Source organism: Chrysemys picta, chromosome 7, assembly GCF_011386835.1.
Source record: "Chrysemys picta bellii isolate R12L10 chromosome 7, ASM1138683v2, whole genome shotgun sequence".
NCBI classification, from domain to species: Eukaryota; Metazoa; Chordata; order Testudines; family Emydidae; genus Chrysemys; species Chrysemys picta.
In genome coordinates, this window is record NC_088797.1 from 120434973 (window position 1) to 120461507 (window position 26535).

The 26535-nt window shown below is 42.6% G+C and overlaps 1 protein-coding gene across 2 annotated transcripts in view; it reads right to left on the reverse strand.

The window, feature by feature from the left end:
* The window catches only part of MXI1 (MAX interactor 1, dimerization protein), a 90998-nt gene that overhangs the window by 36126 nt on the left and 28337 nt on the right, over positions 1–26535 (reverse strand). For both annotated transcript variants that reach the window (XM_005308145.5, XM_005308146.4), the window contains one exon: positions 14221–14250. In XM_005308145.5, the coding sequence (XP_005308202.1) occupies positions 14221–14250 (30 nt within the window). The remainder of the gene's footprint in view (positions 1–14220; positions 14251–26535) is intronic.

Sequence of the window (26535 nt, forward strand, 5' to 3'; positions counted from 1 at the left end):
GTGGCTGAACTTTGTCCTCACCCACAACTATTTCACATTTGGTGATAATATATACCTTCAAGTCAGTGGCACTGCTATAGGTACCCGCATGGCCCCACAGTATGCCAACATTTTTATGGCTGACTTAGAACAACGCTTCCTTAGCTCTCGTCCCCTAACGCCCCTACTCTACTTGCGCTACATTGATGACATCTTCATCATCTGGACCCATGGAAAAAAAGCCCTTGAGGAATTCCACCATGATTTCAATAATTTCCATCCCACCATCAACCTCAGCCTAGATCAATCCACACAAGCGGTCCATTTCCTGGACACTACTGTGCTAATAAGTGATGGTCACATAAATACCATCCTAAACCGGAAACCTACTGACCGCTACACTTACCTACATGCCTCCAGCTTCCATCCAGGATACACCACACGATCCATTGTCTACAGCCAAGCTCTAAGATATAACCGCATTTGCTCCAATCCCTCAGATAGAGACAAGCACCTACAAGATCTCTATCAAGCATTCTTAAAACTACAATACCCACCTGCTGAAGTGAAAAAACAGATTGACAGAGCCAGACGAGTACCCAGAAGTCACCTCCTACAACACAGGCCCAACAAAGAAAATAACAGAACACCACTAGCTGTCACCTTCAGCCCCCAACTAAAACCTCTCCAGCGCATCATCAGAGATCTACAACCTATCCTGAAAGATGATCCTTTACTCTCACAGATCTTGGGAGACAGACCTGTCCTCGCTTACAGACAACCCCCCAACCTAAAGCAAATACTCACCAGCAACCACACATCACTGAACAAAAACACTGACCCAGGAACCTATCCTTGTAACAAAGCCCGATGCCAACTCTGTCCACATATCTATTCAAGTGACATCATCATAGACTCATAGACTTTAAGGTCAGAAGGGACCATTATGATCATCTGGTCTGACCCCCTGCATGCTGCAGGCCATAAAACCGTCCCTACCCCTTCCCTGGACTCTGCTGTTGAAGTCCCCAATCCTGTTTTTAGTGACTTCAATTGGCAGAGACCCTCCTGCTAGAGATCCCTGCCCCATGCTGCGGAGGAAGGCGAAAAACCTCCAGAGGCTCAGCCAATCTGCCCTGGAGGAAAATTCCTTCCCGACCCCAAATATGGCGATCAGTAAGACCCCGAGCATATAGGCAAGAGTCTCCAGCCTGACCCCTGTTAGCCATTATACTATTTACCTACCATTGCTTGGCTTTCCTTGACTACTATGTTTTACCATTAAACCATTCCCTCCATAAACTTATCTAACTTAATCTTAAAACCAGACAGGTCCGTCGCCCCCACCGTTTCCCTCGGTAGGCCGTTCCAATATTTCACCCCTCTGACGGTCAGAAACCTTCGTCTAATTTCAAGTCTGAACTTCCCCACGGCCAGTTTATATCCATTCGTTCTCGTATCCACGTTAGTACTAAGCTGGAATAATTCTTCTCCCTCCCTTGTATTAATCCCTCTAATATATTTAAAGATAGCAATCATATCCCCTCTCAGCCTTCGCTTTGTCAGACTAAACAACCCAAGCTCCTCTAGTCTCCTTTCGTACGACAGGTTTTCTATTCCTCTGATCATCCTAGTGGCCCTTCTCTGCACCCGTTCCAGTTTGAGTTCATCTTTTTTAAACATGGGAGACCAGAACTGCACACAGTACTCCAAATGAGGTCTCACCAGCGCCTTGTACAACGGAAGCAGGACCTCCTTATCCCTACTAGATATACCTCGCCTAATGCATCCCAAGACAGCATTGGCTTTTTTCACCGCCACGTCACATTGTCGACTCATAGTCATCCTGCGGTCTACCAGAACCCCTAGGTCCTTCTCCTCTTCCGTTACTTCTAACCAATGCGTCCCCATCTTGTAACTAAAATTGTTATTAGTCATCCCCAAATGCATCACCTTACACTCATAGGACCTAATCACATCAGCCATACCATCAGGGGCTCGTTCACCTGCACATCTACCAGTGTGATATATGCCATCATGTGCCAGCAACATTGGCCAAACCGGACAGTCTCTATGCAAAAGAATTAATGGACACAAATCTGACATCAGGAATCATAATACTCAAAAACCAGTGGGAGAACACTTTAACCTGTCTGGCCATTCTATGACAGACCTGCGGGTGGCTATCTTACAACAGAAAAACTTCAAAAACAGACTCCAACGAGAGACTGCTGAGCTGGAATTGATATGCAAACTAGATACAATCAACTCAGGATTGAATAAGGACTGGAAATGGATGAGCCATTACAAACATTGAATCTATCTCCCCTTGTAAGTATTCTCACACTTCTTATCAACTGTCTGTACTGGGCTAGCTTGATTATCACTTCAAAAGTTTTTTTTTTTCCTCTTACTTAATTGGCCTCTCAGAGTTGGTAAGACAACTCCCACCTGTTCATGCTCTCTGTATGTGTGTATATATATCTCCTCAATATATGTTCCACTCTATATGCATCCGAAGAAGTGGGCTGTAGCCCACAAAAGCTTATGCTCTAATAAATTTGTTAGTCTCTAAGGTGCCACAAGTACTCCTGTTCTTTTTGCGGATACAGACTAACATGGCTGCTACTCTGAAACTTGGAAAGTCTTAGCAACATCCTGAAATGGAAACTTGAATATTCAAGTTTCGGCAGAGATTCAAGATTCTTGATCCAGAGCTGGCTGTGGTGCATTCCAGGTTAGATACCATCTAGGTACAGATAACTATGTCTTCCACTTTTCTCTACATAGCTCCCAGGCCTCTCCTGGGCCCCTTAAGACAATGAACAAACATCAAGCCACCATTTCTTACTTCTACTGACTGCAGCAGAAATTATATCTAGAGCAATTTGAATGCAAGAAGTCAATCCTTAGGAGGTTCCTACATTAGAATTTCAGGTTTCCTCCAAATGTGTGGGCTCACTTTTGGGACACAAAAGAGGAATGAATATATTTTATACACCAATTCCTCATAGGTGTGTTAAGGAAGTGGTGGTAACTTTTCTTTCTACACATTTGCCTTGACTTGTTACTCTGGGCTTGGTATCTCTGGATGGTGACCTGAAGCAATCTAAGCCAGGTCTCTACAGTTACTGTTTTGGAAGACTAATCACAAAGATTCCATCTAGGATTTGAGAGAACTGTAACCATAGGAAGGTGCTCTAGGTTACATCTCTAGCTCCCAAGTTCTGTGCATTATTTAGTAAGGAGATGGAAGCAGCTGTGCAGGACCTCAGGAAAGAGGAGACAAAAATCAGGAATCTCCTACCCAATAGCCTTGTTTACTCCTTGTCCTTGATGATGTATAATAAACTCCTGAAAGGTTCCCCTCAGCACCATTCCTCAGAGAGAGAGAGAGAGAGAGAGAGAGAGCGTGCACGCACATGTTTTTGCTTACTTTTAACTTTTAAAGCAGCAGTGACATCAAATCTCACCTTCCCCATTTTTAATGGAAGTCTCTTTGGAGGATCAGAGAACTGGTGCAGAAGCTTGCAGAAGGCCTCAATTTAAAGGGATGGGGTTACTGAATGTTTCACCAAAATGTATTTTCTTCCTCGTTTGTCAGATGTTTGAGTTAAATAGCGGGTAGCAAAAATAAAGTATGGTTAACAATTCCTTCCCCATTCACTTTCTCAGTTTCATTCTCTGGGTATTCGTTGTACCTAGGGCTGTTGATTAATCACAGTTAACTCAAACGATTAACTCAAAAAAATTAATTGTGATTAAAAAAAATTAATCACGATTAATCACATTGCACTGTTAAACAGTAAAATACCAATTGAAATTTATTAAATTTTGCCTGTTTTTCTACATTTTCATATATCTTATATTGTGTTGTAATTGAAATCAAAGTGTATATTATTTTTTATTACAAATATTTGCACTGTAAAAATTATAAATAAAAGAAATAGTATTTTTCAATTCACCATAAAATAAAAATAAATAAAAAATACATTAATGGAGATATCCCATCTCCTAGAACTGGAAGGGACCTTGAAAGGTCATTGAGTCCAGCCCCCTGCCTTCACTAGCAGGACCAAGTACTGATTTTGCCCCAGATCCCTAGGTGGCCCCCTCAAGGATTGAACTCACAACCCTGGGTTTAGCAGGCCAATGCCACTGAGCTATCCCTCCCCACTTGTATGTGGTAAGGTACCACATACAAGTACCTTAGTGCAACTTACAAATATCGATTTTTTTTTGTTACATAACTGCACTCCAAAACAAAACAATGTAAAACTTCAGAGTTTACAAGTCCACTCAGTCCTACTTCTTGTTCAGCCAATCACTAAGACAAACAAGTTTGTTTACATTTTCAGGAGATAATGCTGCCTGCTTCTTATTTACAATGTCACCTGAAAGTGAGAACAGGCATTTGCATGACACTGTTGTAGCCGGCATTGCAAGATATTTACGTGTCAAATATACTAAACATTCGTATGCCCCTTCATATTTCAGCCATCATTCCAGAGGACATGCTTCCATGCCAACGCTCGTTAAAAAAAAAAAATGCTTTAATTACATTTGTGACTGAACTACTTGGGGGAGAATGCTATATCCCCTGCTCTGTTCTACCTGCATTCTGCCATATATTTCATGTTATAACAGTCTTGTACGATGACCCATTCATTTTAAGAACACTTTCACAGCAGATTTCACAAAATGCAAAGAAAGTACCAATGTGAGATTTCTAAAGACAGCTACAGCACTCGACACAAGGTTTAAGAATCTGAAGTGCCTTCCAAAATCTAAGAGGGAGGAGGTGTGGAGCATGCTTTCAGAAGTCTTAAAAGAGCAACACTCCAATGCGGAAACTACAGAACCCAGATCACCAAAAAAGAAAATCAACCTTGTGCTGGTGGCATCTGACTCAGATACTGAAAATGAACATGCGTCAGTCTCATCAAGCAGAATCTGTCATCAGCATGGACACATGTCATCTGGAATGGTGGAGCATGAAGGGACATATGAATCTTTAGTGAATCTGGCACATAAATATCTTGCGATTCTGGCTACAACAGTATCATGAGAACGCCTGTTCTCACTGTCGGGTGACATTGTAAACAAGAACTGGGCAGTATTATCTCCTGCAAATGTAAACAAACTTGTTTGTCTGAGCGATTGGCTGAACAAGCAGTAGGACTGAGTAGACTTGCAGGCTCTAAAATTTGACATGGTTTATTTTTGAATGCAGTTTTTTTTGTACATAATTCTACATTTTTAAGTTCAAACTTTCATGATAAAGAGATTGCACTACAGTTCTTGTATTAGGTGAATTGAAAAATACTATTTCTGTTTTTTTACAGTGCAAATACTTATAATGAAAAATAAATATAAAGTGAGCACTGTACACTTTGAAATCAATATATTTGAAAATGTAGAAAACATTCAAAATATTTAAATAAATGATATTCTATTATTGTTTAACAGTGAGATTAATCGCGATTAATTTTTTTAATCACTTGACAACCCTACCTGTACCATAATCCCATTCGTTCCTGGCCACCCCTAGAGTCTCCCAAGAGAAACATGAGAAAATTTGTCAAAAGCGACAGTCCTGTGGCACCTTATAGACTAACAGAAGTATTGGAGCATAAGCTTTCGTGGGTGAATACCCACTTTGTCAGACACATGATGAAGTGGGTATTCACCCACGAAAGCTTATGCTCCAATACTTCTATTAGTCTATAAGGTGCTACAGGATTCTGTCGCTTTTTACAGATCCAGACTAACATGGCTACCCCTCGGATAGGAGAAAATTTGTAAAATAAAATACAAGCAAAAGCTATTTAAAAAAAAAAAGCTTTTGGGTGTTCTTCATAAATCAGAAAAGAACATATGCTCTTCCTTGCCGGGTCACCTCTAAGCACTACTTACTACATACAATGCTTTTTGTTACAGTACTTAGCAATTTTCCTCTTCCAAATTCTTTATAGTGGACTCAGACACTCACGTATACATGGTTCACCCCTACGATGCAAAGTTCACCACTGAAAACACAAAGGCCAGTCAAGTAAGTGTGAAAATATAAAGTTCACAAATTTAAGTTTATCCTTAAAACTAAATCTGCTACTTCATAAAAACCAGTAAACTTTACTCTATGCCAGAGATTCTCAAGCTCCATTCAAGTGGTCCGCGGATAGTTCCCTCTAAGGTGTGAGAGAATGAAGGGCCACCCACCTAATTAGAGGAGCTGGCTCCACTAATTAGGTGCCTGGACCCAGGAGAAGACGCATATGTAAGGTGAGGTGGTGGTCTTGGGGGGAATAGAGAGTAGGTGGGAGGGGACAGTGGGGTGAGAAGAGCGGGTGGGGGGAATTTGGGACATGTAGGGCTGCGGCAGTCAGAGAAAGAGGCGACTTTCCGCAGCTCAAGGGCTGCAGCTGCCGGGGAGAGACCCCCCCTCCTTCTGAGCCCCAGCTCGGGGGCTGTCATGGCAGGGAGAGAGGGAACATCCATTGCATTAGAAAGGTAAGACTACTAATATGAATTGTGTGCTTTTATTTGTAGAACAAAAAAATGTTTATTATTAAGGTTTTCTTTATATAGAGCTTTTATCCAACACGCTTTACAATGGTTAGCTAATGGTACAAACAATATGCAGATGAGGACATAAATGTTCCAACAGATTACACCATGTTGGTTTACCAAAATTGCCACTTTACAAAAAAGCAAGGAAGTCATCTCACGGCCATGAATCGTTCGTTTATACCACAGCAACCACATCCTTCCAATAACTCTAGAGAATATCAGTCACACCTGCTGTCTTTATAACATTAGACTTACTACTAAGCAAATCTAGTTTATTTTTTATATTTAAGTCTGAGAAACAGAGAATGTGCTTTCACAACTGGATCCTAATAAACTTCAAAGCTCAACAGTCAGCTTTTCAAGAGTTTTCTATTCTGCAAATGACCAATATTTCCTCAGAGGACAGAATTTTAGGGGGGAAAAAGGAACTAAAATGCACTTCTAAAACAACCACCTATGCATTCTTATTTTTTAAAGGGGATGCTTCTTTTGACATCAACATGCTTTCACTGGGAATCTCTTCACACTTCCATTGCACAGCCTTTTGGAAGTGGACTAGTTATTTTAAACACTCTTCACTATTTGACAGTCTGGGGGCCAATTCCTGAGCTCTTTACTTTGGCTCTAATTCAGGAAAACAAGTCCAATCAAAAAAGCACTTAAACATATACTTGTGTCCCGCTGAAATCAAAATGCTTGGGATTGTGCATGTTCGATAGTATTTCCTGACTCAAGGCCGCGTGCATTTGGAATTTAGGATTTGATTATGTATTATTCATTTCTTGAACTCCAATTAAGAACGCATTTTCCTAAAGTGAACGCCACACTTCAAATAAATATATATGTGTTGCTGCCAAGTTGAAAGCAATATTCTAAAGGTAAAAGCTAAACAAAACATATAATTAGGGCTGTTGATTAATTGCAGTTTAATCGCAATTAAAAAAATTAATCGCGATTAATCGCACTGTTAAACAATAGAATACTAATTGAAATTTATTAAATATTTTTGGATGTTTTTTCTACATTTTCAAATATATTGATGTTTATTACAACAGTACAGTTGCTCACTTTATATTATTTTTATTAGAAATATTTGCACTGTAAAAATAAGAAATAGTATTTTTCAATTCACCTCATGCAAGTACAGTAACTCCTCACTTAACGTTGTAGTTAAGTTCCTGAAAAATGCAACTTTAAGTGAAACCATGTTAAATGAATCCAATTTCCCCATAAGATTTAATGTAAATGCGGTTCCAAGGAAATTTGGGGGGTGGGGGGGCAGACAAAAGGCATTAGAAACTGTACAATACTGTACTGTGGTGGGGAGATGCCCCTGGCTTACCCTGGGGCTCAGGGCTGGAGGTGCAGGGTCTGGGAGTTAGGGTACAGGAGGGCGCTCAGGGTGGGGTGTGGGGTCTGGGAGGGAGTTAGGGTGCGGGAGGTACTCAGGGTGGGGGTGCGGGTACGGGAGGAGGCTCAGGGCTGGGACAGGCAGGAGGTGCAGAGCACTTACCTGGGGCAGCTCCTGTTTGGTGCAGGGGGTGTGCAGGTGGCTCTGTGCAGCGCAGCACCGCCCCCATGGCTGCGATTCTGGGAGCTGCCCCTCCCCGCCCCCGCAGGCAGGGCCACCTGGTACACAGGGGCTTTAGGGGCCGCAGGGCCCTGGGCTAAGAGGGCCCTGAGGCCCTGGCCTGCAGCTCTAAAGCCCCTTTCAGAATGCGGCCCTGCGAACATGGGCCGGAGGACTCAGGAGGAGCAGGGGCAGTCGCACAGCCAACAGCCAAAGAGAAGCGGTGCTTTCCCCTTCAAAGTGCCACTTCTCTCCAGCCGGCTTTGAAGGGGAAAGCACCACTTCTCTCTGGCCGCTGGCTGCATGGCTGCCCCTGCTTCTCCTGGGTCCTCCGGCCCGTGCTCGCAGGGCCGCATTCTGAAAGGGACTTTAGAGCTGCAGGCCAGGGCCTCGGGGGCCCCTTAGCCCAGGGACCTGCAGCCCCTAAAGCCCCTGCGTTCCGGGTGGCCCTGCCTGCCGGGGGGGGGGCCTCCCTTCCTTCCTCCCTCCCTCCCAGAAAGTCCTAAGCAAACAGCTGTTTGGCGGCGGGGGAAGCGCTGGGAGGGAGGGACGGAGGAAGGGAGAGGGAGGAGGCGGAGAAGAGGAACTTGTGCAATGCTCCCTTGTAAAGTCAGCCAAACGACGTTATAAGGGAGCATTGCACAACTTTAAATGAGTATGTTCCCTAATGGAGCAGCGACGTAACTTCAAAACAACGTTAAGCAGGAGGACGGTAAGTGAGTAGTTACTGTACTGTAGTGCAATCTCTTTACTGTGAAAGTAGAACTTACAAATGTAGATTTTTTTTGTTACATAACTGCACTCAAAAACAAAACAATGTAGAACTTTAGAGCCTACTAGTCCACACAGTCTTAGCAATTGGCTGAACAAGAAGTAAGACAAACAAGTTTGTTTACGTTTACAGGAGATAATGCTGCGTTCTTCTTATTTACAACGTCACCAGAAAGTGAGAACAGGTGTTTGCATGGCACTTTTGTAGCTGGTGTTGCGAGGTATTTACGTGCCAGATATACTAAACATTCATATTCCCCTTCATGCTTCAGCCACCATTCCAGAGGACATGCTGATAATGCTCGTTAAAAAAATAACGTATTAATTAAATTTGTGACTGAACTCCTTGGGGGAGAACTGTATGTCTCCTGTTCTGTTTTACCCACATTCTGCCACATTTCATGTTAATAGCAGTCTTGGATGATGACCCAGCACATGTTGTTTGTTTTAAGAACACTTTCACAGAAGATTTGACAAAACACAAAGAAGGTACCAATATGAGATTTCTAAGGATAGCTACAGCACTCGACTCAAGGTTTAAGAATCTGAAGTGCCTTCCAAAATCTAAGAGGGAGGAGGTGTGGAGCATGCTTTCAGAAGTCTTAAAAGAGCAACACTCTGATGCAGAAACTACAGAACCTGAACAACCAAAAAAAGAAAATCCTTCTTCTGCTGGTGGCATCTGACTCAGATGATGAAAATGAACATGCATCGGTCCGCTCTGCTTTGGATCGTTATCGAGCAGAACCCATCATCAGCCTGGACGGATGTCTTCTGGAATGATGGTTGAAGCATGAAGGGACATACGAATATTTAGCGCATCTGGCATGTAAATATCTTGCGATGCCAGCTACAGCAGTGCCATGAGAACGCTTGTTCTCACTTTCAGGTGACATTGTAAACAAGAAGCGGGCAGCATTATCTCCCGCAAATTGTAACCAAAATTGTTTGTCTGAGTGATTGGCTGAAATAGGACTGAATGGACTTGTAGGTTCTAAAGTTTTACATTCAAAAATAAAAAAATGCAGTTATTTTTTGTACATAATTGTACATCTTTCAATGAACATGTACATGTTCAACTTTCATTATAAAGACTGCACTACAGTACTTGTATTAGATGAATTGAACTATATTATTTCTTTTGTTTTTTACAGTGCATATATTTGTAATAAAAATAAATATAACGTGAGCACTGTACACTTTGTATTCTGTGTTGTAATTGAAATCAATATTTGAAAATGTAAAAACATCCAAAAATATTTAAATAAATGGTATTCTATTGTTTAATCACGCAATTAATTTTTTTAAATCGCTTGACAGCTGTACATATAATCAAAGACAGGGATTCCTTAAGTCTCCTAGCCACCTAAGACCCAGATATATTACAGAAGCCCCAAACTACTATACCATAAGATTACCATCACTGCATGCTCTCTACAGCAGGGGTCAAATGACAAGGGCCACATGAGGACTAGTGCATTGGCCCGAGAGCCGCATCACTGACACCTCCCCTCGCTGCCCCTGCCCTGCCCCCACTCCACCCCTTCCATGAGGCCCTGCCTCTGCCCCGTCTCTTCTCCACCTCCTCCTCCAAGCGGTTTTAATAAAATATATACACTCAGTAAAGCCCCACCACCACCACCACTCCACCCCTGCTCTGCCTCTTCCAGGGGTGGCAGGTTTGTAGAAATGTTGGTGGTGCCCAGAACCTGCCCCCCCCCAACTCCACCCCCACCTGCCTAAAGCTCTGGGAGGGAGTTTGGATGGGGGAGGGAGTCTGGGGTGCAGACTCTAGGATGGAGTTTGGGTGCTGGGTGCAGGCTCCAGGCTGGGGCACAGGGTGTGGGGTGCAGGATGGGTGGAGGGGTGCAGGCTCTGGGAGGGAGTTTGGGTGCTGGGTGCAGGCTCCAGGCTCGGGCGGGGGTGTGTGTGCAGGATGGGTGGAGGGGTGCAGGCTCTGTGATGGAGTTTGGGTGCTGGGTGCAGGCTCTGGGCTGGGGCAGGGGGTGGGGGTGCAGGCTCTGGGATGGAGTTTGGGGATAGGAGGGGGTGCAGGGGTGAGGGTTGTGGGGCTGGGGATGAGGGGTTTGGGGCATTGGAGAGGCTCGGGGCATTGAAAAGGCTCAGGACTAGGGCAGAAGGGCAGGGGAAGGGCAGTGCCCTGGCCTTAGTGGAGGGAGGCACTAGGACCCTGCGGCAGCAGGTGATGCCGGAAGCCGGCAAAGCGGAGTGGAGTCAGCATGAGCTGCAGGCTCCGGGCGGTGAGGGGGCAGCAAGTGAGGCTGGGGGACACTCGGGGGAGGTGTGTGGGGGCGGCAGGCGGGGCCATGGGAGAGACCCGGCCCCAAACATTGGGGAGCAGCACCCGGGGAGCTTAGCTGCCACATAAAATAACTCGGGGTGGGGGTGAGGGGAGTTTGGCGGTGACAGGAAGTAACTGGGGAGGGGCGCGCGGGGAGCTTGGCGGACTGCAGGGAAGAGCTCCGCGGGCCGCGCGTTTGAGACCCCTGCTCTACAGCTTTTAAACCTTACCACTGAATAATCTGAGGGTAAGATGTACTCTTCTATTGGCTGAACCTTGCTGCAGATAAGAAACAGTAACTAGTTTCCACTTTATATGCAAGATATGACTCATCTCAAAGGGAAACAAAAATACTCACTCATTAAATAAAAACACACGAACACAAATATTTCCAACATGAGTATTAAAGACAGGTAACTACAAATTAACGTTAATCTTTTGTAAATAAACAAAAGAACACTACCCTGATATAAACTTCAGCACAATAACTTTACGTAAGAAACCAAATCAAAGAACATTAGGAAGGTAAAGGTCACTTAAGTATCAGAGTTATTTATTTGGGTACCAAATCCACAGTCTCCTTATCAAATCTCTGTGGTATTTTTGGACCCTTCACCCTTCCAGAATAAAGTAACGTACGTTCCTAGCTCAAATATTTTCATTGTGCTTTTAACATTCAAATGCTTTCAGACATCAAAGAGGAACAAGACTATAATCCAGATATAGTCTAATTTCCTCAACCCTGCAAAAATTGAGCTAGTGAAAAACAGTGTATTTAAATGCAAGGATTAGTAAATGTTTTCTTTTTTCAGCCAGTACTCCTGCCTGCACTTGAAAGCAACTCTGTTTAATTGCTGAATGGGTTAAAGTAAAATGTAACCACATGCTAGACAGACTGCTGTTAGGAGGGTGGAGGGGAGAGAACCTGAGTCAGGGACCTAGTAGTGGACAATTTTGAAAATTATAGTGTGTATCAATAATGGAGAGAACATTGAGATTCGAAAGGAATAATCTGTAGTAACAGAAAAAAATAGCAACTGTCAGCAACAAAGCTATTAGTACCAGGGCTTTTACCTTTGCCATAGCTAAGTCTGGAGGTAGTGACATGACAAACTTAGACACAGCAAATAGAATGTGAGGAAAATATACACTGGAAGTGAGCCTCTTCTCTCAGAAAACATTGCTTTGGAGCCCAGAAATATATATTTCCAGCATGAAACTCATTGTCCTATTCCCAGTAATATATATTGGGATGCAATGACAGCTGCTAATTGGTTTTTCTATATCTGTAGCTATCTAAAGGATACCCAGTTATATGTATGTCATTGAATAAAAATGCTACCTGAATGAGAAACCAGGAGCCCCTAAATAAACATGCATCAGTTTTCATTCCTCGTGACAATTTACATGCCATTGCTACTTAAAATAAGTATTCTCAATCCATGTGTCCTTTAACTTCCCCATCACTACATCTTCCACCGCAGATTACGACAATATTAAAAAGTGGCCCATTGCTAGCTCAGTGTCAACTTCTAGGGGAACAGGCTCTCATGAGTTCAGAAGGTTCTCACAGGAACTGAAAATACCACAGACAGGAGACGTACAAAGCACCACAGACAAGAGAGGTACAAAGCCTGGTGGTAGCTACATATAGGAGGAGGGCTTCCTCAGAGTTTGCTTATGTGCACTAAGCCACAAGGCCATTCTCCAATGGTTCTTTCTCTAAAAGAAGAAGGCCATGGGGCTTGCAGTTTCTAACATGCTGAGCCCTGATCTGCACTGACTAGGGAAACAGTTGAAACACTATTAGCATGTTTTCAGAAAAGACTGATTTTATTATGGTGGTAGCTTTCATCCTAGGGGAGATGGGGAATACGAAGTGTAACTATGGACATAGCAGAACGGGGGCAATAAAGATTATGCCCTACAAAGGTGGAATAGTAGGCAATAAGGAAGGTTTGAGTAAAACCACAGGAAACCAGCCTGTGATTTACAGAACAAGGAAAATTAATTCTGTAAATGAACAGAGGGGAAGAAAACAAGAACAGTATGTACTGTGAGGCGGCCCTACAAGGGACCCAAGAAGGTGGGGGGATGTCATCTTTGTAGGTCTGGTCGTAACATAAACTTGGGCTGGAGTTTCCTAGATTAACCATACCTCACCCCCATGAACTGACGGGAAGATGCAGCAACGAGCACTTGTCTGTACACTCAATGTAACCTACCATGTGGGTTTTTCCACAGGACAGGAGCAGCTAGCCTAGAAGACTCTTTCTGCTCCAACTGACAAAAAACCAAGATTAATTTATAATGGAAACCCCAACACAACCTTAACTATAGCATCCTGACTGCAATGCTATAATCTGATCTGCGTGTGAACTAACTCCCATCGTCTCAATGGTATTTATCTTACTTTAACTCCTGTTACAAAAGGGTTGAGTCACATAGCAGAGCTAGCCAAGTAACAAAACTGCAGGGCTTGCTAAAACTCCGACTCAAGGATAAACAGGCTCTGTCCTAAAACAGGTTACGAGAGCGACACTCCACAGGAGCATTGTTAGCCAGACTTCAGATCCTCTAAACAATGGCATTTTCTTTATGCTGTAGAGAGTATTACAGTCCTGCCAAGAAAGTGGGGGGGGGGGGGGGAAGAAGCAAAGCACTGCCCTTCAGTTCATGGTAACATGTATTAACCAGTGCCCGAGAAACCAGATACCTTAGCAACCTCATGTAGGGACAATAACCCAATCAGATTTCAGTGTCAGGAGAAGAGGAACAGTATTTACTGTGCATACAGATTAGTTGCAAAACTGGGTCACTTCTTGCCTTTTTTTTTTTTTTGGTGCGGGGGGGAGAAGGCTTCTTTTTCAAATCTTTTAGAGTCTTTGCCTGGACTTTAAACCTACCTGGTGCAAGGTGGAAATCCCCAGCTGTCTGAGCTGATGAAATCACACCTGCATGTGTAATGTTAAGGCAGGTTACATTGAAATCTTTGGATTTCTTAGAATTCAGCTCATTCGCTACTTACCGGTTCTTCTCTAGTTCGTTGTGTGTAGACCTGGAAGACAAACAAAAATTTGGATTAGCTCCCTTCAACCTCACAGCACAGTAATCCAACTGCTGCAAGCCATAAACATTTCCAACAGTACAACTCAGCATAGAGTCAACCATTTGTATATATTAAAATATTCAGCCATAACTCTCCACTCTCTCTTGCTGTGAGACACACTTCCCATGCTAGGTCTATATTTACCTGCTGTTCCAGGATGCATTACTGTAAATTTACATCAGATATTTAAAAACATCCAAAACCCAGAATCGAGACAATGGTGAGAGCAGAGGACTGGGAGTCAGGAGCCATGGGTTCAATTCCTGGCTTTGCCACTGACTCCATGTGTGATCACAGTTGAGTCACTTAACCTCTCTGTACCTCAGTTTGCCCATCTGTCAAATGGGAATATTGATACAACCTACCACACAGAGCTATAATAAGGCTTAATTCATGTACCTAAAATATTTTGAGATCTTCAGATGGAAGTTGCTCTGTAAAGCAACATTGGACAAGTCATCCAAAGGGTCACTAGCAACATCTATCCCACTTGCTGCCAGAGCGGAAAATTTGTCCAGCATTTGGGTATGTGGAGGTGGGATGTAAATACAGAGACAGGTGTAGAGGAATGCTTCCTCTACCATGCTTGCGAGCACTACAGGGTTGAGGCAGTGTCTGTGGGATTCAAATATGGTTCCCCAGCTCACCTCCAGTACCTCTCACAACTGGGGATACCAGCACCCTCACAAAACTCACAGTAGAGCATCTGTACCCTAAAAAGGTACTTAGCCTCATACTTACATCACTAAAAACATCTGAAAATGTGTGTTCTTGTCTTTATACCTGTATACCAACAAGCACACCACTGCTATTCAAACAATAATTCATAGCTGGAAAATTAAAGTGACTCGAAACAAAACAGAAATCGACTAATCTATTTGCACTGTCTGTGTGTATGATGACAATGTGAATGGACAAAGTTAGGTGATGGGTACACTAGAGACCTTACAGAGGCACAGCTGTACTGATGCAGCTGTGCTGCTGCAAGATCTCTCGTGTAGCCTTAGAAATCTCACGTCGATATAATTAAACCATCTCCAATGAGCGGCAATAACTAGGTCAGTGGGAGAAGCTCTCCTGCTGACATAGTATAGTGCTGTGCAAACTACCACTTATGCCTGTGAAACTTATGTTGCTCACGGGGGTGTTTTTTTCACGGCCTTACATATTAATGTCTTTTCATCAGTGTTTATGATCTACCATGTTATTAACAGCCCAGGTAATTTTATTTTAAAATATACAAATTTTAATCTAACATGTCCCTTTAATATAAGGTCATCTTAAAATAGGAGTAAATGAGCCAAGAGCTTAATAAAAAGGATCTATTTTCTGTAATTTGGCATCACATTTCTTCCGGAGCTCTGAGAAGATTATCCTCTATCCCCCATCTGGAGAATCCTGCAGAGAATTCTCCAGTTAGGGAACTGAATGAAGGTTCACAGCCCCAAGGGAAACCCTCTAGTAATTAGGCACTTCCCAAAAAAGGAGGGAAAAGTGCTGAACAGGTGTTAGGAGTTCTATAAAGACCACAACTAAACCTATAGACATTTGAGAAATAAAACAATTTTACAGAAACAAGCCCTGAAGATTAAAGCTTAACTAGCCACAGTTCAGAGCCTATAACTAGATGGACAAAATCTTTAAGGCATGTCAGTGGAATGTGTCTGATTTGGTATTGGACACTGGTCTCTCAGGGTGTATCTGCATTTCAATCTGGAGGCGTAAATTCCAGTTTGAGGAGATACACCTGCACTAACCTGACGAGCACATACTCATTTGCATTAGTGCAGCTACACTCTACTTTTAGCAGGCTGGCTTGTTCAATGCTAGCATGGGTACGTCTTCTCGAGCTGGGAATTACACCAGCCATAGACGCCGACGCCATGGGTGCTCCAGGGCTGGAGCACTCACAGAGAAAAATTAGCAGGTGCTTAGCACCCACCGGCAGCCAACTCCCCTGCCACCTCCCCACCAGCAGCCCCCGACTGCCTCCTCCCCATCCCTCCCAGCACCTCCTGAATGCTGCAAAACAGCTGTTCCGCGGTGTGTAGGAAGCACTGGGAGGGAGGGAGAGGAGCAGGGACAGTGTATGGGCACGCTTGGGGGAGGGGGCAAAAAGAGGCGGGGAAGAGGCAGGGTGGGGTGGAGTGGGGGCGAGGCCTTGGGGGAAGGGGTAGAGTGGGGCGGGGCCAGGGGTGGAGTAGGGGTGGGAAGAGGCAGGGCAGGGGTGGAGTGAGGGCGGGGTATGGGGCGGAGCAGCGCGAAGTGCAGACATACCTTTAAAGGCACAGTATACTAACACAGATTCCTAAAGATAGACAAGCTCCCAAAGTAATTGTTTTAATTTCCCATCATGCAAATCCCTAAAGAGGGGTCACCCTCAAAGTGAAAGAAAAGAATCAACTTTTTATTTTCCTGGTTAAATGAGCAACTAATGCTGGATCTTGAGTGTACATTTTTAATTTTATTTTTACATATATCTTCTGACAGCTGGTAAACCTGAACACTAAGGATCAGGTTTCAAAATGTGGCGTTCCCATGGCCATGTGTGACTGTAGATATGCAAGTCACCTGCATGTGTACGCTTAGTGCAAGTCTAAGTGGCAGCTGCCCATACTACTTAAACTTCTGCCTTGGAGGGGGTCTCTGTGCCAGCCCAATGTAGGCTGGCCTAGAGAGTAGCACTATTTAGGACAGACAAGGAGCTGACAGATTCATAATTATGTGGATACAGTGGCCCTAGCAGCTTCTGTAACTGACACAGAGGGCATAAGTCTGCCAATTACTTCATAGACTAGAGCAACTGCACTGCAGCCCTGTGCCCTGGCCCTAGGTAAGGGGGCTCTCACACCTTTTGAGTCCTCTGTATTTCACTTACATAAAGCCTGATTACTTGTTGGATGAGTGAGAGTGAAGTGGCTTGCACCCTTTTTTTTATGCAAGTGACAATTTAAACCAGCAAATCCCATCTGCTCATGCAACTGGACTGTAAATTCTACCATTTACACATCAAATGACAGTGCTCATTAACTATTTGCAAAAAACTGAACCTCCCAGAGACTGGGTCAAGGCCCCTTTAAAATCTGACCCCAAATTCTTTGGAACGTGTTATTAGTTTTATTTACTGTATGTTTCTGCAGGAGACTTTGCACTCTTCCTGGCTATTCCATTAACAGTTATAAAGCCAAAGATATGCAATGAATTGAATTCCTATATTATATTGAGCCAATTATCAAGGCCAGCACAGAAAGAACAAAGTTTGGCTCACTGCTGTGAACAAAATTAAAACAGCAGGTTCCTCCTATTTCTCTCACACAGGAGACTCTTTATTACCTATCTTCTTTCCAATGAACAACACAATTCTGAGGGGGTCACAGTCTTTTCATCAAGTCAGGAAATTTATGCTGTGACTTTTAACCATATCGCCTGCAAAAACTTTCCCAGCACAGCTGAATTCGAACAAAAGAAGCTCAGCAAACATAAATGGATCCTGCCAAGTTGTTACCTGTGCTATGAGCACCAGCTAGATTTAAGCGAACTACAAACATTTTTCAAAAGTCTGATATCCTCGTTATCATTTAGACTCATTTGCATTTTTATATTTACTTAGCCTGGACAATGAAAATAGAAAAGGCAGTTTCTCTTCTCTTCTGTTTATAGTCAGTTTCACTTTCTGCATCTGGCATGATTTTTTTCTATCTTTGGGTTGCAAACATTACAAAGATTTATTTGGATTTAAATAAGACACTGTTGTCATTGAAATGGAAAAAATAAAATTCATGACCATGTCTGTTAATATTAAATTTTCTAACAACTTAAGAAAAAATAACTACAAAAATCAACCACAAAATATTGGGTCTAAACTGACTGCTAGTTTTACTTAAACAAAAAAATCTTCATTTCTCTTCTGATTAATATCAGCCAGAATCTGGACATAAACCAGGCTATCAATTGCTTTTTACTTTGACGGTTAAATATTCAGAATTATAGAACACCATCAACTTTCTGATCCAACAACATGGGTACAAGAGATACAAAATGTTCAGATTTTCAAGTGGATGGTAAGTTGTTGCAAGTAGTCCTAAAGTTACACCAATGAGATTAGACATATTTCTCTTGGATTTTTGTTTTACTCTGTATATTTGACAGTACTTTGTATACAGTCAGTTTCACTGTTGTTGATGGTCTGTTGCACTTTGTGCCTCCTGCATTAGGACATCACTCTCTGCACTGATCTGAGGGAGCTCACATTCATGCTGCCACACAGGCTATGCCAGACTGTGTTTACAGTAGCTGAGCAAAGCTGAAACTGCAGCAGGATCAGAGAGACAAAGGGGAGGGCCCGAGCATGGTTGCTATTGTTTTTCTCAGCCTGTCCTATATCCCTTCCTCAAAAAGACCTTTCTAAGCATCAGCAGGTTAGGAGAAAAAAAAAAAAACCATTAAAATTTAAAAATCCAGGACATCCTATTCAAAGTGGGCTCAATCAGAAAGGTGATTTGTTTTATACATTAATCATTTATTGAAAAAAAAATTGGCAGTGTTCCTTTACATTTAATAAATTGTCACATAAATGGAAGGACTGTTGTGATAATTGGGCTTACAAATTTACTCTAATTATGAGCTCAACGCTAAAAAGTATGTGAAAGTTCATAAAATGTCAAAATAACCTATAACAACAAATGTTAATGGCAAAAGGTACAAAAGGGAGACAGAATAACTGAATTAGTCTAAACAAAAAGGCCACATTGATATGATTCAAGGACTGTGTTGTATGCTTGTTAAAAATAGGAGGCATGGAGCTGGAAGTTAATAAGCCAAAATTGGCATGCCAGGTATTAGGTCTAATTGGTGAACAAAATAATAGGTTATTCCACCCATGACTCCCTTTTTGGGTATTTAAAAGAAAGATTTTGTGGGGAAAGAATGAAAGAACAAAACAAAGACTGAAAGGACAGAAGCTACTGGAGCGAGCTTTACCTTCATGGCTGCCATCCCCCACCATATCCTGGCACCCCAGGACTTCATCTTCCTGATTCGGAGAGATCTCGTGGCCCAAATGGGCTAGAGAGAGTGTGACCCAGATGACATCGCCACCCCTACTGGCTCCAGCTGAACCCCAACCACCACCTGGGATGACAGTTATTACTGTACCATCTTTAATACAATCTAAGTGTGGACGAAACCATACTATTGAACATTACACCGATTGACTGTGAAATCCTTAAACCTCACATCCATGACAATCGCTCCACCGCTAAGGGGACAGCTATACTGTCCCTGAAACCTAACCACCAGATAGTGATCAAACCAGAAGACAAAGGGGGAGCGCCACAGTAGTCCTCATCCATTATGACTATATTAACGAGGCCAACCGACAACTCTCTGACACCACCTACTATGAAGAACTCAAAGAAGACCCCACCCCACAATTTACCCAGGAATTTAAGGATATCATCAAATCCTTCCTTAAACAACTTCAAGAGAAATGCAACAAACTCATCCTCCACAAACCCACCCCAGGACCTTCTACATGTTTCAAGATATACAAACAAGGGAACACAGGCAGACCCATCATAAGGAATACAGGGTCTCATAGAAACCATCCTCAAACCACTCAACACACAAAGGGACAGCTTCCTCCAAGATACAAGTGACTTCTTCAACAAATTCCGCAACACCAACAACCTCCCTCAGACCACCATCTTTGCCACTATGGATGTCACCTCCCTATACACCAACATCACTCACAATGATAGCATAGCTGCCTGCCTCAAATATTACAAGACAGTGGACAACCCAGTGGACAGATATCCACCGCAAACACATCGCCAAACTCATCCATAACAATTTTACATTAAACAAAAACACATTGTCCAAATCATGAGAACAGCCATGACTACTAGGATGGCTCCCCAAATATGCCAACCTCTTCATGTATGCAGTGTTGTTGTAGCCGTGTTGGTCCCAGGATATGGAAAAAGTACAAAGAGTATCACAGTTAAATACAAGACACTGGATTTATAACGTCTCTTTTCCCCAAAAAGGACAGTTATTACCATCTTTGATACCATCTACAACAGGGTTTTTTTCCCCTAACTAAAATTGTCTACAGCTAAAGGAAAACACGATGTTGTTAAAATGAAAGTCTTATTTAATACTTAACATTTCAAATGCTTTAACTGTTTTTCCTTCTTTTCTGTCTCTTTAATTAAAGGTTAAAAGGATTTTTAAATGGTGTTTGCGCCATAGTATTAAGCAGGCTGAGGTCTCTGTATACCAAACCTCAGACCTAGTTTAATAAAGTTTAATGTTGGACAGTGAATGGGTTATGTTAACACCTTTAGCCTATATATTCCATCAAATTAATACAACAGGACCCGATTTAAGATATTTTGGAAACAACTCATGAAGAGATCAGGAGTTATCTTTAAAAGATTAAATCACGAGAAGTTCAGGAAACTATATGACAGAAATAATGGAGCAGTTAGCCAGTTCCTCACAATGTTTGTTTTTAATATGAAACCAGAAATGGAGACTGAAATAAGAGCTTCCCAAAGCCTTCATCACATAGATTTCGACAGCTGAATGCAAAAAATAACAAAGCATTATGTCCATATAGAAAACATGCAAAACAAGGACTATAATAATCCACTATAGTTTAATACACAATAAACTATTACACTCCTATAAATAACTTTGTCATCCCAGTCCTTTTCTAATAATGTGTTATTGAAATATTAAGCTACACCAAACTCTAAGAGTGAGACACAGTAAATAATACATCTGCTTAGCCCAGTTTTTTTATTTAAATAAAATATGTTTTCTCATGGCATATGAAATTAACCTGGAAAAATAAATGCCCATAATCAATGCCCAGTTCTAATTAACTCTCTTCAAATCAGCAGTCTCATGAATGCCTAAGGTTAACACCAACAGACAAGGTGGGTGAGGTAATATCTTTTATTGGACCAACTTCTGTTGGTGAAAGAGACAAGCTTTCGACACCCACCGATATACCGTCAAACATTTCTTGCTGTACAGCAGCTTTATTGCTTTCCTGGGAATTCATTACAAATCATGGGGATTTCTTTATACATGTTGCATCTCCATTTGAACAGCATCACATCCCAACCTCTCACAGGAGCAGAAATTGCAGTAATGGCTGCAATCCTCTGAGTATAATAGTTTCAACAAAATACATGCATGCAAAATACTAGTCCTTCTGGGCAAAAAGTCACTTCTAATACACAAACCGAGGAACTGGGTTTTATGTAGTGAACAAAGCAAGGTTAGGGTAGAAAAGATAGAATTTACCCACAGACCCAATCCACAGGCAGGCTATGTGGCTGTGACAGAGATTATCCCATAGAATAGCTGACTCTCCTATGGGGGAATTTAGGGCTCTGAATCTGTAGAAGCATGGACCTTCAACCTAGACCACTCTGCTGTGGCAAGGAGACTACCTCCACAGCTTATGGGGGGTGTAAAGGCTCACTGTGCCACCACTCTACCTTAAGCCCCACACACAGCTCTGCCATGAGGTTTAGGTCATACAACTAGCCTTCTGCTGTGCCTTCACAGTAGAGGGAATTTCATCCTCAGGGAGCAATTTTGGGCTGTTAGTAGAAATAAAGTATATAGCTCAGCTTTGCAAAATTAGCATTATTATTTGTATGACTGTAGCACTTAAGAACACAGTCATGGTCCAGGACCAGATGTGCTAGGTGCTGTACAAACACAAAAGATGGTTCTTGCCCAGCAACCCTGACAAAAATCTACTCATCCCTCCCTTTACCATGAGGAGGCTTATAATGAAAGATATTTTTCTAGCCCATAATATAGTTACCTTGACTGAGTTTAGGAAATCCCATAATATAATATTGATAGATACTGGAACTGCCTGTATGCCCTGTCTTGCCAGTAACCGGTCATTCTGGCCACATCACCCTCTCCCCTTCATGTCCCTCCACTGGCTGCCCCTTCTCTAGAACATCAGATATAAGATTCTCATTATTAGTTTCACAGCCCTTCACAACTTACCCCCCAAATGCTTATCCCTTCTGGTATTCTACTGCACCACCCCTTGGCTCTGCCAACTACTGTAACCTTTGATCACCTGTCCATCTACTCCTCCAACACACACCCTGCCAGGCTACCCTGTGAGCATGAATCATCCTCTCAGAACTAGTACATCAAATGCTGACCCCTTCTCCTTCAGATCTCTCCTCAAACTTACTTCTGCTGGAAAGGTGCCAACTCACAGTGGCTAGGCAGATGGAAAGTTGGAATGTTCAATGTTTATTTTATTGTCTCTATTTTTTTTTTAATTAATTGATCCAGAGTCACCTAGTTGTGTACATAGGTCCTAAACTAATGCCCAGTGAAGTCAATGAGAGTCTTTCCATTGGCTTCCAAAGGCAGTGGATCAAACTCATAACTAGTCTATGAAAACATGGGCCTGATCCAAAGTCCATTACAGTCCAAAGAAGGGTTCCTATTAACTTCGGCAGGTTCGGGATCAGGCCCTGTGCACTTTCTATGAATGTTACCCTCATCTTCCATCCCCCTTTCCTTCCAACAGCTAAAATGCAGAGAGTTTGTCTTAGATTAGCAGCAGTTCATTAATACAGTATGTTAGCCCTCTTACAATAAAATGCTTGGTGCAGTATGTGGGGGATGTAAGAGAGCTTGCTGGCTAGACGATCCATGAAGACACACTGCATGTCCTCACAAATTCCATGTTTTATATAGATAGGACTTTTTAACTCTGTCTTACCATTTATTGTTTGTATAGCAGTAGTGCCTAGAGGCCATAATCAGGGGGATTTAGAGCCCTGTTGCGCTAGGCTCTGTGCACAGATAAAACAAGATCCACCCTTACCCTTAGGAGCTTGTAATCTAAGTATCTTCCTTGGACATACAGAGAGAGTGCAACCAAGCAACCATGACTTTGAAAACTGATCTAATATTTTGTGCCATAAACTAGCAATCGTGGGAATGAGTGACAGGGACTGGATCACTTGATGATTACCTGTTCTGTTCAATCCCTCTGGGACACCTGGTATTGGTCACTGTCGGAAGACAGGACACTGGGCTAGATGGACCTTTGGTCTGACCCAGTATGGCCGTTCTTATGACTACCTATTACCATGGATTTGTACATCATCTAGCACAATGGGGCCTTGATCTTGGCTGGGGCCTTTAGGTGCTACAGTAATGCAAATCATAGTAATAGTACAGCCTGTGCATGAAACAACCAAATCTTTGGTTAAGCTGGAGAAGCTCATGACTGGGAGTTTCAAAGGAGCTTCAGGGAGTTAGCTGCCCAATTCCTACTGAATTTCTATGAGATTTGTGGGCCTAAACGTTCTTTGGGGAAAAAAAACACAGTCCAAAGTCACAAATGCCACATACTATAGTCCCAGCTCAACTTCATTTATCAGCGAACCCAAACACCTCCTGGTGGGTAGTGCAACAGCCATAGGTTCTTTTCTTATTCAGCATTTTTGTCCAACATTATTTTCCAATCCCCTCAGATGTGCTGGCCTTGGTATCTGAAGAAAATGTTTTTCTACAAGGGACTAAACTGAGAAGGCAGAATAGGCTAAGGTTTACATCCCCACTGACGTCACTGGAGTTGCACCAGATTAATGTGGCCCCAAGTTCTGGCTGGTTCCTTTGTTACTCTTAGACTGACATCTGAATCCTTCCAAGGCTGTGATCAAAGCCTTTTTCCCAAAACCAAATGAGTCTCCTTCCAAAGTTCACATTCTCAGTCTCCAACAGGGAAGTAGAGCAGGGGACACAGAGTCACTGGCATCTGTTACCGTTTACTCGTACTTGCAAAAGAAGCAATGGCCATGCAGATGGTCTCAGTTACTAATTAGGGGAAGGGCAGACAATGGGGAAGAGACCCTCAATAGAGAACAGGATAGTGAAGTCTTCAGATAGATACTTTAAACAGTGTCCTACTGGGACAAAGTGTCCCACAAATCACAGCTAGGAACTCCACTGACTTTACTTTAAAGGCCCGTAGTAATATTGGATCCCAGCTTTATAGAATTAAAGGATATTTTCAAGCCCCATTTTTAGCACAGAAGCCAGGGTATCCCAAGGGGTCACAGGCCAAAGCTGCAGCGATGCTGGCACCATCTTATACTCAGCTCTAACAGGAGAGGATGGTATGTACGGCAATGTAACCAATCCATTACGAACTTACACACTGGGATGCAGGGCTCCTTATAAAGGGTGCTGATCCTAGAATCTTGCCCTCAATATCTGTAGAAGAGCCACTCCATTCCACCTGGGCTATGGGGAAAGGGCAGGATTTGGCCATACAGAACCAGAACATAAGATCATAAGAACTGTTATGCTGGGTCAGTCCAACAGTCCATCTAGCTCACTATCCTGCCTCTGACAGTGGCTAGTACAGAGCATCAGGCGGCATATACAGAACAGGGCAGTTAGAGTGATCGCCCCCATCTTCCCCTCCCAGCTTCTGGCTGGCTTAGGGTCACCCCGAGCGTGGGGTTTGCATCCCTGACCATCTTGGCTAAAGTCATAACAGCAATTATAGGAAAATCTGGATTTATCGCATAGCCCTGGGATGATGCATGCTTCGGTGCTCTGTGGGGTGAGGGGTGCTTGTGAACTCGAGTCACAAGAGCAATAAGGGGCTAGAACATGTCCAGTGAAAACTGAAACTTCAAAGTTTGGGCAACAAAGCTCTTGAAGTCTCAATTGAGCATGCGTGAACTGAAACTTTAAGTCTTATAAATTTGTCAAATTTGAACAGATTTTCACAGGAACAGGAAAAGACATCTCCAACATTAAGGCCATACTCTGACTAATTTCAAGTCCATGCTGCAAAGCATGGGGGCATTAGAGCTTCTCAAAAAATGGTCCTAAAAAAATTTTAAAAAAAGGGGGGGGGGGGAAACAGTTTTCTTTAGCCTTATTCTTGGAAACTGCTGAACCGTTTGGCTGAAACTTTCAAGAAAAATTCAGCTTGACACAGACAACCAGTACAAACAATTTTATTTCAAATAGTTAAAGTTTAGCAAAGTTATACGTAACTGAAAACAAGGTCTTAGAATGGGAAGTATCAGGCAACCTTAAAATAGGCAGTGCTACTAGCCTCACCTACAATCTATTGAGAAGAGGTCAAGACATCTCTGTCGTCCTCCACTCCAATGGTCAATATTAGAGATAAACATCTCTCCTGCACAGAACGTTCCTAACATTGTCACAGACTCCCTTTCCGGATCTCTACTGGGAGACTCCTACAGAAGGATGAGATCAGCTTGTGTAAGTGTACACTACACTAATCACACATCCAAACTTCACTATATGATAATCAGAGAGATTAAAAACAAGCAAACCAAAACAAGTCTAGAAATAGGTAGCAAAAAGAAGTCTTTAGCCAGGGGTGGCTCTATGTATAGTGCGTAAGTCACTTCTGAAAATGGGACTAGTACTTCTGAAAATTTTACCAATTGTCCTCATTTTCTAGATGGCAGGATCTGTAGCTGTAGGATGACTTGCCTAAGGTCTTACAAGTTAGTGGCAAGGTCAGGAATGGAACTCAAGACTCTTGAATCCCAGCCCTGTGCCCTACACCAGTCGTGTCTTCCCACGTGACATTACTTTTTAGTAAGAGGGTCACGTCCAGAAATAGCCTCAGAAACGTCCACTGCAATGAAAAACACGGTTGAGAAAAATATATTTCACCATGCTCAAACTGTGAGAACTGCTTCTTACCTTGGGAAGTTCCCCCAAATGAGGGCGGTTTCCCTTGAGAGAGAGCTGGAAATGGGGCTACTTGATTCAAAATGCCACTTGGTTAAAAACAACTTTGTTTGAAGAGAAAATGATTGTACTTACAAAGTTCCAATCAGACAAGAATTTTTACATTTCTGCTCAGAACTGTGAGCTGCCTGTCTCATTGGAACAATTTAGCCATTATATTATCTACAACTCTAGAGCTCAGAGCACATCACAAAGAAGGATACCTATCATCATCCTCACTTTGCAGTTGGGGAAACAAAAGCATAGATGTGCTTAAAGTCACAGGCCAATGACAAAGTCAGGAATAGAACCTATGTCTTCTGACTTCTACGCCTGAGCACTATCTACAGGAGCATAGTATCTCAGCACTTAGGAGACCTATCGAAAATGAAGACAAAGAAACAGACAGGTATATTCTGCTTTCAGTTACTTCTGATTTAAAAT